The 12,064-nt window shown below is 47.7% G+C and overlaps 5 protein-coding genes across 5 annotated transcripts; 3 read left to right on the top strand and 2 right to left on the bottom strand.

Moving 5' to 3' along the window:
• Nucleotides 1-1,158: 1,158 nt before the first annotated feature.
• BDV37DRAFT_281122 (uncharacterized protein) lies at nucleotides 1,159-1,727 on the bottom strand (the record flags this gene model as incomplete). Its single annotated transcript, XM_032086752.1, has 3 exons — nucleotides 1,159-1,423; nucleotides 1,489-1,517; nucleotides 1,569-1,727. The coding sequence occupies 3 exons, from the start codon at nucleotides 1,725-1,727 to the stop codon at nucleotides 1,159-1,161; spliced, it is 453 nt and encodes a 150-aa protein (XP_031943529.1).
• Nucleotides 1,728-2,536: 809 nt separating this feature from the next.
• On the top strand, nucleotides 2,537-3,998 carry BDV37DRAFT_270114 (kinase-like protein; the record flags this gene model as incomplete). The annotated part of the gene is made up of 8 exons (XM_032084490.1): nucleotides 2,537-2,760; nucleotides 2,836-2,933; nucleotides 2,985-3,158; nucleotides 3,212-3,316; nucleotides 3,356-3,510; nucleotides 3,570-3,598; nucleotides 3,639-3,733; nucleotides 3,799-3,998. 8 exons carry the CDS (start codon nucleotides 2,537-2,539, stop codon nucleotides 3,996-3,998), a joined length of 1,080 nt encoding a protein of 359 aa, XP_031943528.1.
• Nucleotides 3,999-5,794: 1,796 nt separating this feature from the next.
• Nucleotides 5,795-7,906, top strand: BDV37DRAFT_243412 (pepsin-like aspartic protease). The gene is made up of 5 exons (XM_032081439.1): nucleotides 5,795-5,911; nucleotides 5,980-6,006; nucleotides 6,067-6,167; nucleotides 6,257-6,589; nucleotides 6,644-7,906. The coding sequence occupies exons 1-5, from the start codon at nucleotides 5,808-5,810 to the stop codon at nucleotides 7,831-7,833; spliced, it is 1,755 nt and encodes a 584-aa protein (XP_031943527.1). The 5' UTR covers nucleotides 5,795-5,807; the 3' UTR covers nucleotides 7,834-7,906.
• Nucleotides 7,907-8,195: 289 nt separating this feature from the next.
• BDV37DRAFT_243410 (zinc finger MYND domain-containing protein) lies at nucleotides 8,196-9,929 on the bottom strand. The gene has a single exon (XM_032081438.1). It carries the CDS (start codon nucleotides 9,323-9,325, stop codon nucleotides 8,717-8,719), a length of 609 nt encoding a protein of 202 aa, XP_031943526.1. The 5' UTR covers nucleotides 9,326-9,929; the 3' UTR covers nucleotides 8,196-8,716.
• Nucleotides 9,930-10,216: 287 nt separating this feature from the next.
• BDV37DRAFT_292420 (HET domain-containing protein) lies at nucleotides 10,217-11,998 on the top strand (the record flags this gene model as incomplete). Its single annotated transcript, XM_032089177.1, has 1 exon — nucleotides 10,217-11,998. One exon carries the CDS (start codon nucleotides 10,217-10,219, stop codon nucleotides 11,996-11,998), a length of 1,782 nt encoding a protein of 593 aa, XP_031943525.1.
• Between the last annotated feature and the right edge of the window lie 66 nt (nucleotides 11,999-12,064).

Here is a 12,064-nt window from a genome sequence, read left to right as displayed (position 1 = left end):
GTAAACAGAAAATCTGCTCTAGTTCGGTTCCACCGTCTTTCTTGATCGTCTTGAGGGATCCACCGGGACCTAATTACGGATAAGAAGCGTAATACTTAAACCGAGTTAGGCTGCACCTCCGACAGGCCAAGAAAAGTGCCGGAGCATTTTCTCTTGTGCGATGATGTATGCATGTTATGTAGATATTGTGCTGCTGAGATATTATAGCCTCTCTCAACAAGTTGGCTAGTGCATGTTACATTTATACCATCGCGTGAGCCTCATTTTGGGGGCTCATCCCTCCAGAATAAGAAACTCTGTGGTTGATAGTAGCTGATTGATCTTTTTTCTTTGCACATCATAGAAGGAACCGTCATAATCTCGCCTACTCATGGAACAAATATCTTTATTTCCTGCCATCGAGGTTTTATAAGAAGTTGGGAAATTGTTGCATGGTATATTGTGATCAAGAGAACGGGGTCCATAACCGTTAGGAGGATTCTCCCGATACGGCGCCATGGCCGAGCTCGGGTCGGCATCAATGGCGATGGAGCCACACATGCAGCTACGAAAGAAGAATCACCTCGGTAGGGAGAACTAAATTTATCTTCAGATATGTAATCAATGGCGTAAGAGAGTTTATTTCTTTCTTCTTTGGCAGACTATAAACGTATGCCAATGATAACGCTTGCTCTTTCTGTCCAGAGGAATTGGACGACGGCCTTTCAAAACTTAGATCCTACATCATTCTTTAGAGCGGTGACTGACTTCAGAAGGCTAGCTTATTCCTCCAGTGGTTGGTATGTCCTGGACAGAAGATAAAAGTGCTATACATCGTTCTGAAACACGAGTATTTGAACGCCCCTTGTAGGAATACTGTTTCCTAGAAACAATTGTAACACATGGTATGCCATAGCTTTTTCCAGCAAACCCTAAATACACAGGGCCATAAATTGATTGATTGAGGAGATTGTATGCTCGCCGGTCTCCTTCATCCCCCTTTTGGTTGGCTACGACCAGGGAAAGACAGGTGGTACAATTAACAGGAACATAACTCCTTGAGTGATGATATGGAGAGAGTATCGGATTTCATACCAGGAAGAAAGTTCGCAGGCCACATGAACCCTTTCAGGCACTCAGAAACCGCACTTAGCCGTACCGTCCCATTTGCTGTATGATTCAGTCCTGGCTGGGTTTGCTGTTGTCACTTCCCTCGTTGGTGGGATTGCTTTCTGAATTGTTGATATGAACCTCAATTTGAGCACGTGCGATATTTGCATCATATCCACCTTGTCTTCCAGCAAGCGAAGGAAAGAATTTGAAGATCCCAATGACGTGCACGTGTACAAAGCCAATTTGCATTCCAGCAGTGGCAGCGAGCCCTATAGTGATGACCATCTCATGGTCACTCTTGTCTTTGGACGAAAAGTGAGCCCTAGCACCCCTAGGTAGCTGTGTTAGCGGAGAAGGAATATAATCATGGAAGGTTGAAGGGAGGGAGATTCATACTGAATTATGGCAACAGTAATTCTTGGATCCTTGAAAACAATCAGCTACGTGTGGAGCTATAAAAAGACCGGCCCACTTACGGCTTTCTCTATGGCATCTGTCACTCTCCTGGCGGACCTTTCCCACGCTGGTCCTGTGAGTCCATTACTGACGAGGATATCATCTGGGCTGACACCACCAACGAACTGAATCAGCATTCTGGTCGTAGTCTGGAGACCCCTAACAAGGTTTCGGCTCATATTGGTTCGGGGAGAATAGAATGTCGAAGTCGATGAGGATCTTGAATGACAACTATAGATCAAAATCTGGTTAGAATTAGGAATCACCGGGTATGGCGCCGGTAAAGTTATGTATACACACCGTCTGAGGTTTTCTATGGCTTTGCGAATGATTATAACTGAGGTCATCTTGCGCCCACCATGATAGATTTCACACCCATAGGTTCCTTCAGTGAATTGTAGCACGCTGTGATGATAGCTAGAGTCACCAGCCTGGGCCGGAGCTGGTATAGCAGCATCTTGACATAAGCCGAGCCACAGCATACCTCCTTGTCGTTAGTTGTCATCATGCTCAGGCCTATTTACATTCACTTTCCTGAAAAATAAACCTGTTTGCGATTTCGGACTGGACCACCAGGGCGTTGCAAGAACTACGCTAACGGGCTTTTCTGTTGGCTATAGGATGTTTCTTGCCTACTGTCACTTTTTGGTGTATAGTGAGACTTTGCTTTCCATAAGGGGGCTCCTTCTTGCATATACAGTCTGCGCATACTGTCCACCTCGGAGCAGATTTTCTGGCTCTTCCGCCCCCTTCAGCTAAAAGCACTTGACCTTCGTTTGGTCATCTTAACTCGTGCATCCCCAAAAGTCACACCATACTCACTGCATGTCTCTTTCCTATGATAATGGTGCGATTGTCCTCGCGCGCATTCCCACGGATTATTTCCGATGCGAAGACGCATATATGCCCTCCTCTGTGCATTGGAACCTCGAGATATAGTCTTCGAGGATGCCCCCAACCACCAGCCATGTTGACCCACCGCAGGAGAATGTCGTCCTCGATATCAGCTCTAGCTAAGCCCCGCGTATTCCCTACTTCAGGATGTGATATTATTGATGCAAGCGATAGAGTGGAAGAGGAGACCTTGCCGACTTACGCTCCCGATAAGTATTATCCTATTCACATCGGAGACCTCCTGGACGCTCTATATCAAGTACTCGTGAATTTGGGGTACGGTGTAACATCGACGGTCTGGCTTTGTCGTGACTTAGTGTATGTCGCCATCCCTTGCTCATTACGGATGGTGTATATGAACTATACCAAATCTCTGAGCTGACCTTCTGCCAGTGATCCTAAGTATGTTGCTTTGAAGGTCTACGTCCACGGCATCGAGAGGGACCACGAACTTAGAATCTATAACCACATAAACTCTGTTCGGGCGGATTGTAAAGGCAGGTCTTTTATCCGCAAATTGCTGGGCCACTTCTAAATTGAAGGTCCTCACGGGCGCCATATATGTCTCGTTCTCGAACCTCTTGGACTTAGCGTGGACCAATTTCTATGGTTCTTCCCTGAAGGAGTAATGACCCTTGACGATTTGAAGCCATGTCTGCGACAGGTCTTGGGGGTATTGGATTTTCTTCATACCGAGGCCAATGTGATACATACTGGTAAACTCGCCCACTATTAGTTATTTCATCGCCTATGACTAATTCTCCTCTAGATATACAGCTGAAAAACCTTCTGTTACACGCTGGTGATCCGCAAACTTTTTCGAATATCGAGGAGGGAGAGATCAAAGCGCCCTCACCTAGAAAAATGCTGCCTTGTGGCCGGTAAATATATCTAAGCCAACTCCTCATTCCAGGGAATGGATTACCTTTGCTCAGTGACTTCGGCGAGGCTCGATTTGGCAATGTGGAGCATCACGACGATATTATGCCCAACGTATACAGAGCATGTGAGGTTGTTCTAAAAATGAATTGGGACTGCAAGGTTTACATTTGGAGCGTTGCAACTATGGTATATTTTTCATCATTCCAATTACTATCCCATATACTAACTCTTCTCTTTGTATCAAGGCCTGGGATATTGTTTGCCGTCGCACTCTGTTCACCCGGCCAAAACACTGATGGCATTTTCGACGACAGGGTTCATCTTGCCGAGATGGTTGCACTTCTAGGTATTCCTCCTGCTGAATTTGGGAAACGAAGCCGGGTTGGTCATGTATTCTTTGATAATGATGGTATGTATCTAACCATGGTTGAACATATAGCCAAGTGGCTCTTACTAATTTGTGAAAATGTGCAGGCCGATGGAAAGACCTTGCCCCAGTGCCCGACATAACGCTTGACAGACTGGCAGCCCATATCCAAGGAGATGACAAGGACGGATTTCTGCTGTTTTTACGAAGAGCCCTGGAGTGGGACCCTGAGAGAAGGCCAACCGCTAGGGACCTATTGTTTGATGCGTGGCTGATGAAGGGTTTAGACCTTAGCAGGCGTGGTTAGCCTTTGTTGTACCTGGACACCGCCGATTTATTTTACCCTTTGAACAATTCTGTGCATCATGGGCCTTAAATTACAGTATCAGAATCATAATATTCGACTGCATACTACTGATATACCGCACTCTAGGCACGCACTTCTAGGCATGGAACCACGAACCCGTTAATGATCCTTGTGCTATAGAAGGCAAGCTTTTTCATGGCACTACCTCGCCGGAATGCTAGACTATCCCTTTTCTTGCCTTGCTATATCTCAAGAAAGGCTAGGTTTTCTGGAAACGTAGTGTATTCGTAATGATTGAAATATGTTCAGCTACAGTGATCAAATAGGAAGCGTATCGGAATTGGGGGTTAATCGTATATGATTTGGCTCAATTGGACATAAATATGTAAAAATTACTCAGGGTTATCTCGCCACACGCGAAACCAACAACAAAACCCATTATCGTATTAATGCGGCGACGGTGATACACATAAAACTACTGATGGCCTCTTCAATTCCATCGGATGTCTTGATGACACGGACTGTCCCACACTACCGTCTATAGACCTAAATTGGGTGACCCCCGATCGGATCACGCCAAGGGATCTTCAGTATAGACCAGCGGTAATATTAGATCTAGACAGCTTGACTGACCCACTCCTTTCTGGGCCGATGGGCCGTAGAACTATAATGTTGAGTGTTGAGTGACTGTGGGCTCCTACATGTCTTTCTTTAGTAGAACCTAGGGCTTGACCTTTTAGAGCGTTAAGCTGCTGATCCAGAATCCTATGAAATGCTATTGAACAAGCAAAACATTGCTATACACTTGAATCTGTCAATCGTACAAGAGTGTGTGAGCATAGCTATGAGTTGCGGTAAAATGTCATTCTAAAGAACCTTTGCTGAGATGTAATAAATCAAAGCCGAAGCACTTCGTCAATGCATCGGTGTACGCGGATCACCATAAATTATCTTGGTTGCTGACAGCCGTTGCCTCGATAAACTCGCCGGGGACCTTGGGTGAATGGGCCAGGGCTACTCCGCAACCTACATCACTTGTCAGCCAGCACCAAAAGCCCAGATGGAATATGCGCAGAACATTTGTGGCGAGCTGAGCGTGGAGCATACTAGGGTTGACTGGCTGTGTGGCTCACCAGATAGTGGACCAGACAGGGCAACAACGTTCATAACTGGCTGCTGATGAATTTAGTCTTTGGCTAAGATTGCTAGTGGCTCTGTCCATTCCAAGTGGGTCTGCACCTGAAGATGCCCATGTGGTAGGGCAATAATATTCCGTGATGCTTGAAAGGCTGCAGCCTGCCAGGCTTGGCATTGAAGAGTCTGAAGCTGGTGCCACTGATTGAGCGATAATGCTCATAGTCACTGCCCAAGAAGGTTTGATCTCAATATGAACGTATTTCCGTATAAAAGATAGCTATCGCAGGCACACAAGAGTAGGGCAGCATAAGGTGTGACTCAGGTGAATGCTTGACGACCAAAATGATCGACCCGCATCGGTGTTGCCGGATGTCTGGCCTTTAGCAATGTAACCCTACCAAATATGGCATATGAATCGAGATGAATGTCCATAAGCATCTTAATCGACCTGCCTAATAGGGCCGACGTTGGAAATTTTCAGTTCCATAATGCTTGGCAACCAAACCCGTACCGTGGTTTCATCTCCACCCCCATACCCACGACCCCTTTGGAAGGCGAGAACCCCCATGATCTAGTTTACTTATTGTGTGGACTCGATCTCTCCTGACAGTACCTGATTGTGGCTTAAACAACACTCGGAGTTCAATGTTGTCCATGCCCTGACGCCAGAGTATGAAGAGCTTCGCGGGCATAGCTCTTCTGGTCGGACTGCCCGTCTGTCTTGCCAAGGCCGAGCCAGAGTCAGAGCCTGCCTCGGTGGACGTCGATGTCGGCTGGTACGTTTTCCCTTTGGAGGTGAACTGCCCCTTTCACGTGCCAGTTCACTAATTACGCGCTTGCGCAGGTACGGCAATGACGGGACTTGGAGTGCGTAAGTTAGGCTACTACTGCCATTCTAAACCGCCCCCCACACCGGCTTACCCATCCTTAGTGTGAACATATGGGTCGGATCAGAGTTGAAAACAGTCTCTCTTTTCCCAAGCACCGTGGACACCGACATATGGATTGTTGGAGCGAGTGGCTGCAAGAACTGTATGTGATGTCCTCCATTCCCGGCAGACAGATTCCCTAAATCCCCATCCTGTTCACAGTATCCATTGTCGACTGATAGAAAAAGATAGCTTCAGTAGCAGACTGTCCTGAAAAGCGAGGTGGGCTTTTTGACGCCAGCAAATCGACGACATGGAACCCTCAAGATTCACATTCCGGCTCGGGGGATCCTTCAATCGAAGCATACTATGGGAATGATACTATATGGGTGGACTTTAGACCAGTTACTGAACAAAGGATTGAGATTCTAAATGATACCGACACATGGATCGGGGTACTTGGACTGGGCATGGGCCAAAGCGGCCATATCGACAACTTGGACCTAAATCTCATGGAAACTGCATATATAAACGATAGCTTTGCTCCCAGTGGCACCTATGGCTACACCGCTGGCGCCTACTACCGTATGCCACACACTTCGCCATGCTCACGAGGCTTTCACTGATATTTGTACGCAGGGCTGAAAGGCGCACCGGCATCTCTGACCATTGGAGGCGTGGATCGGGCGCGCTTCTACGACAACAACGCGACATTCCATCTCAGCAGAACCGCCGACCCTGTTGTCTCACTGAATACCATCTCGATCTCATCCGGAGCAGAGGCCGACGATGGCGCACATATAGACGAACATATAGCCCCCTCGAATCCGGGAGGTAGCACATATTTCACACTCGATTCCTCAACAAGCTACCTCTGGCTACCCAGTAACGCCTTTGATGCCTTTGGCGAGGCCCTCAACCTCACCTACGATGATAGTCTAGGCTTTTATACATACGGCAATGATACCTCACACCGGGACGAACTCCTCGCCATGAACATCTCCATCACACTTTCAATCTCCGACCTGCCCGACTCATCGCAAAGTGTCAATATAACCCTCCCCTTCCAGGCCTTCGACCACTCCCTCACCTATCCATACCCAACCCTACAACCCGACACCTCCCTCCCATATCTCCCCATCAGACGCGCCACCACCAATGACGAACAACGTCTCGGCCGAGTCCTCTTTCAAGAAGCATACCTAGCGGTCGACTACGAGAGAGTCCAGTTCTCACTTTACCAAGCCAAATTCGACGCCAACCTCGTCGCATCTCATACAGACATCGTTCCCATCGACTCCTACATGGACCAAAAACTCAAAGATTTGCTATTCGACAAGCCAAGACTCTCGGCAGCCGCAAAAGCGGGAATCGGCGTTGGCACCGGAACGGGGGCTATTATTATTATCGCAGGGGCATATATGTTCATAAAGAAGCGGCGGCGGCGGGCTGTGAACTCCGAGAAAGGCGTCCAATTGTCGGACTCCGTGAGCAATTCGGACTGTGTGTCTGAGAATGGGCCAAGAGAGCTGGATAGTAGTCGGGAACGTCGGCCTGAATTGCCTTCGGACTCTTCTTGTGCGATTTATGAGCTGCCGGGTTCTGGGGTTGCTGAACTAGACGCGGGGCCATCTTCTGTTAGGGGGAGGGATTATGGGACGGAGAGGGACGAGAAAAGACATTGCTCGAGACATTCGGAAACCCGGTCGAGTATTGCTGCTTCGCTGGCCTCGAGGGTTACTACGGAAAGCTCTGATGACGAGGATGTGCCCTCGAAAGGGGAGCATCGTGAGAGCTCAGGCCCGAGTCCGCCTAAATATACACCGTAACAGATTTTCAAACATCCAGAACATGGAGTATATAGACTAAACTAATACTGAAACGTTAATGACCATGGCGAAGGCAAATTAGAAACCCATTAGAGAGAAGACACAGGAAAGATAGAAGTTAGAAGGCTGAACTGAATAATATTGTCTTCTGAGCATAAAAGGATTCGTACATTCAGAGTGCTGATCCAGTTGACATAGTTTATAACAGGCCGCTTCGAAGAATCTCTTGATAATAATAGAGAACTATTCATTCGTCGAACTCTGCCGAGTCGAGACAGACATCTCTATCAGGAAGCATATTCGGCTTAACCTATTACTAACCTTTCACACCAGCACAAGCGCCACTGACAACGCGCTCACATTAGCACTTGGGTGCATCAACGAGCAAGAACCTATCTTCCAAGATGAGAAACTCATATCTTCCGTGCGATGCGCCGGTCAGCTAACATTGATCTCTTTACAATCCGTTCAGGGGAGAAGACTTCCTCCAAGCAAAGATCGACACATCTTCCTAACTGATCAAGCAGTTCATTCTTCGCTTTCTGAAATGCAGCATCTGACCCCTGGAGGGTCAATTTCAAGTTCCCACCACACACCTTGGCAAGTGTAGGAATCTTCTCATCGAGCGCTGAAGCAAGTTCCAACAGTTCCATGTCAAAAACCTGCAAACAAAACTCGCTGTGCTCGGCATGGTCTCGACTAGTCTGTACACGCTGATAACCTAGCTTGTCCTCTTTGTGAATCCCACCCAGCCTCTCCTTTGCGAAATCGCGCCATGTGTAGAGACACTCCACGAATCCATACTGGGCTCCAGATGGATCGATTATCCATATTTCGCCGCTTTTCAGCGTGACACGGTAGACATTGTGGTTTTTGGTAGTGGTCAGGGAAACACCGTCGGGCCTCTCGATGGAGATTTCCGGGCTACGAACGTCAATTGTGAGTTCCTCGATTTTGGAGCAAAGGCCTGCGCAGTCAGCAGAGCTCTCGGGTAGTCCAACAAGACCAGTGGGGTTATTCTACCTGATAGGATATCTCGAACAAAGACAAAGAGATACACTACCGCTTCTGTACAAGAGCTCACCATGACAATGGCATCGAACGCGCGTTGATCACCGCCCTCAAGATCAACACATAGCGGCCCCAGTGGTCGATAGACCTCTTCTTGTTCTTCTTTAGCAGGGCACAAGATCACCCTGGATCCGTCAACATGGGCAGTTGCAGATGTGACTCCATGAGCGCGCAGGCGGATTCGATACAGTATCGCTTGAAGTAGGTTGGCAGCTCTTGAAAGAGATTTGCGGGCCTGGAGCTGCTTGCATTTGGCCCTGTGCTCAACCCAGTCTTGTGTCTGACAGGCTGAGCTGCAGTAGAGCGTGGGCCCTGGGATCTCGTCGTCGTATTCCGGGGCTCCAGAGCATCCGCTGCATCTTTTGGTAGCTGGGCTCTGACAGTGGGCACAGTTTCCTGTTGTTGAAGATGAATTCTCCATGTTTGGAGCGTGTGTTAAGTTAGGAATATTGATGGGGGATGGTGGTATGGTTCTCGTTGCAGAGAGAAGGTTATGGTCTTGGTTGGCCTGCCTTGTTTGTTGTTGTCTGTTGCTGTTCGGCAGATGCCATTTGTGATATACACATTCACTCTTTCCTGAGTTTACCACCTTCTTGATAGTGCTTAACTAAGCACCTTCTTGCCTTGACAGGATACATTCTGTGAATGAATGTGTATGTCTGTTACCCGAATTCAGTCTTTACTTGATTTGAACCTACTACAGGGAATCAATCTTTGCAAGACTTTCATTGTAGTGGGACTAGAATGTCAACAAACTACCACTACCTATGAACAAGAATGTAGTGATGGAAGTCTGGAAGTCCATTGTTGTGCTTTTGCTACAGAGTAGGAAACACCCCGATGCTTCAGTTTGTCTTTAAGGCAATGCTAACCGTGGAGTCCAGATCGTACCCTTCCCCTTCATTCTAAACCAGGCTTCTCATTTTGCTATATTCCTTTATAATTTAAGAAGCCCTGGTCATATTCATATTTAGATCGGATCCGCTCTGTTTCATATCTACGTATTCAAGACGGGATGTAGGTGGAATACAGCTCAATATAACTCTTATGGCACGAATAGAGAATACGAGAAACAATGCAGATCTTTGACCATACAGCACAGCCACATTATACACATCACTGCTTCCACCTTGACAACAAGCACCTGACAAGGCTGAGAATACACTACCACAGTCCCTCCACTACAATTCGACCACATACTACCCTGTATCATCATACCTACTTGGGAATATACTCGTTTCTCTTTCGAGCACCTTCCAGATCGAATCCACAGTCCATGGATGGTTCTCATCACCCGATCTACGAGCAAAATATGGAATCGTTCAAACACGAGCCTCTCGACCTGGACGGGCCAGCCTTTCGCCTCGTCCGTCTTTGCCATGGACATGGACCACGTATCGACTGTGAGCTCTTCCAAGCGTGGCTCTACCCAGAGCAAAGTCCTATTTCATACGAAGCTCTTTCTTATACGTGGGGTTCCACCGAAATTGTGAGGACCGTACGAATGAACGGAAAAAGACATGGTATTACGCACAACCTATACAATGCCCTCCAGTATCTTCGCTTCCGCGATGAGGACCGGATCCTTTGGGTGGATGGGATTTGTATAGACCAGACGAATGATAAAGAGCGTGGGCATCAGGTTCGTCACATGGGGGATATATACAAACAGGCCGAAAGAGTTATATTTTGGCTCGGCGAGCCAACAGACGCGACGGATGTGATTCTAAATTCTCTAAGACAGCTCCAGAAGAAAGGTACCGAGCATGCATCCAAGACGTGGGAACTCTCGGACTGGCGCTGGGTCGAACTCTGGTCAGCCGTACAGTCGGGTCTGCAGGCCAGATATCCCGACCTCCAATTGCAACAGCGCCAGGGCTTTATGCAGCTGCTGAGCAGACCTTGGTTTAAGAGGGTTTGGATCCTGCAAGAAGTGGCCAATGCAAGAGCTGGCCTAGTGTGCTGCGGAGAAGCATCTGTCTCGGCTCATATCTTTCCTCTCGCTCCTCTCTTACTAGAGATGTGCCCGCGTGCACACTGTCAAGCGGTCCTGGATATAATGCCTGGACCATCCCGGAGTGGCACATGGTGGAACATGAACCGGGATCTTTATACCCTCCTAATCAAATTTTGTGAGAGCCAAGCAGGCCTTCCTTGCGATAAGATATATGCCTTGCTTGGATTATCCTCGGATGCGCAGGACACGGATATGATAAGACCTGATTATGAGAAGAGCGAACATGACCTCATCCGGGATGTCGTTCGCTTTCTATTTGATGACCACATATATTGTACCCAGAAATCGTACTTTCCAACGTTGCGGAAGCTAGTAAACAATCTGGGATTACTGAACAAACTTTTCCTACAGCACCACATGTCGTCATCAAATCTAGAAGAATTGGAGAATATACTCGAAAGGCGCTACTTTGGGATTGAGAAAACAGACATTGTCCCCGCTGTACGCGCAAGCATAACGGCCATGGGCGACTTTCATCAAGGCATTCCTAGAACAAGTGACGGGGTAGCCATGGATGCAACAGAGATTTGGGACCACCTGAAGAACTTACTGCTCCTTCTTCAGCCCCGGGGATATAACATTGAAGGGGTACAGGAATTACTCTTAAGAACATTATCAAGGAACTACGATAGACCACATATTTTGAATACCCTTCTTCAACGACGAGCCAGTGAAATCACAATCGCACACACAGTGTCGCTTGCCATGTCACAAAGACAATCCTACCCTTCCCGAGCCGGTCGCATTCTATTTCAGCAACAGATAAATGAAAATTGGATCACACATGACGCGCTCGTCGCAGCAGCATCGAACATTCACTATGGCCTGGAACTCATGAAGCTTCTCATTAAGCACCGGGGCAATGAGATACGGGTCACCGAGGTAGTGCTTATCGCAGCAGTCTCGAATAAATGCTATGCGTTGGACCTCGTACAGCTTCTCCTGCAACAGGGCAACAAAGTGCAAATCACAGATGCAGTGCTGAGAAAGGCAAGACAGAATGTGCTCGCACAACAACCAAGAGCTGCCATGGTAATGAAGCTTCTTCTTGAACAGCATGACAACCAGATTACGTAAAGGTTAATTAGATACGCAGGATGGGACCGCCGCGAGGTACGAAAACTGCTATGTCATGTTTCCATA

Source organism: Aspergillus pseudonomiae, assembly GCF_009193645.1.
Source record: "Aspergillus pseudonomiae strain CBS 119388 unplaced genomic scaffold BDV37scaffold_18, whole genome shotgun sequence".
NCBI classification, from domain to species: Eukaryota; Fungi; Ascomycota; class Eurotiomycetes; order Eurotiales; family Aspergillaceae; genus Aspergillus; species Aspergillus pseudonomiae.
Note: the sequence above shows the minus strand (reverse complement) of the source record. Positions and strands in the feature narration are given on the sequence as shown.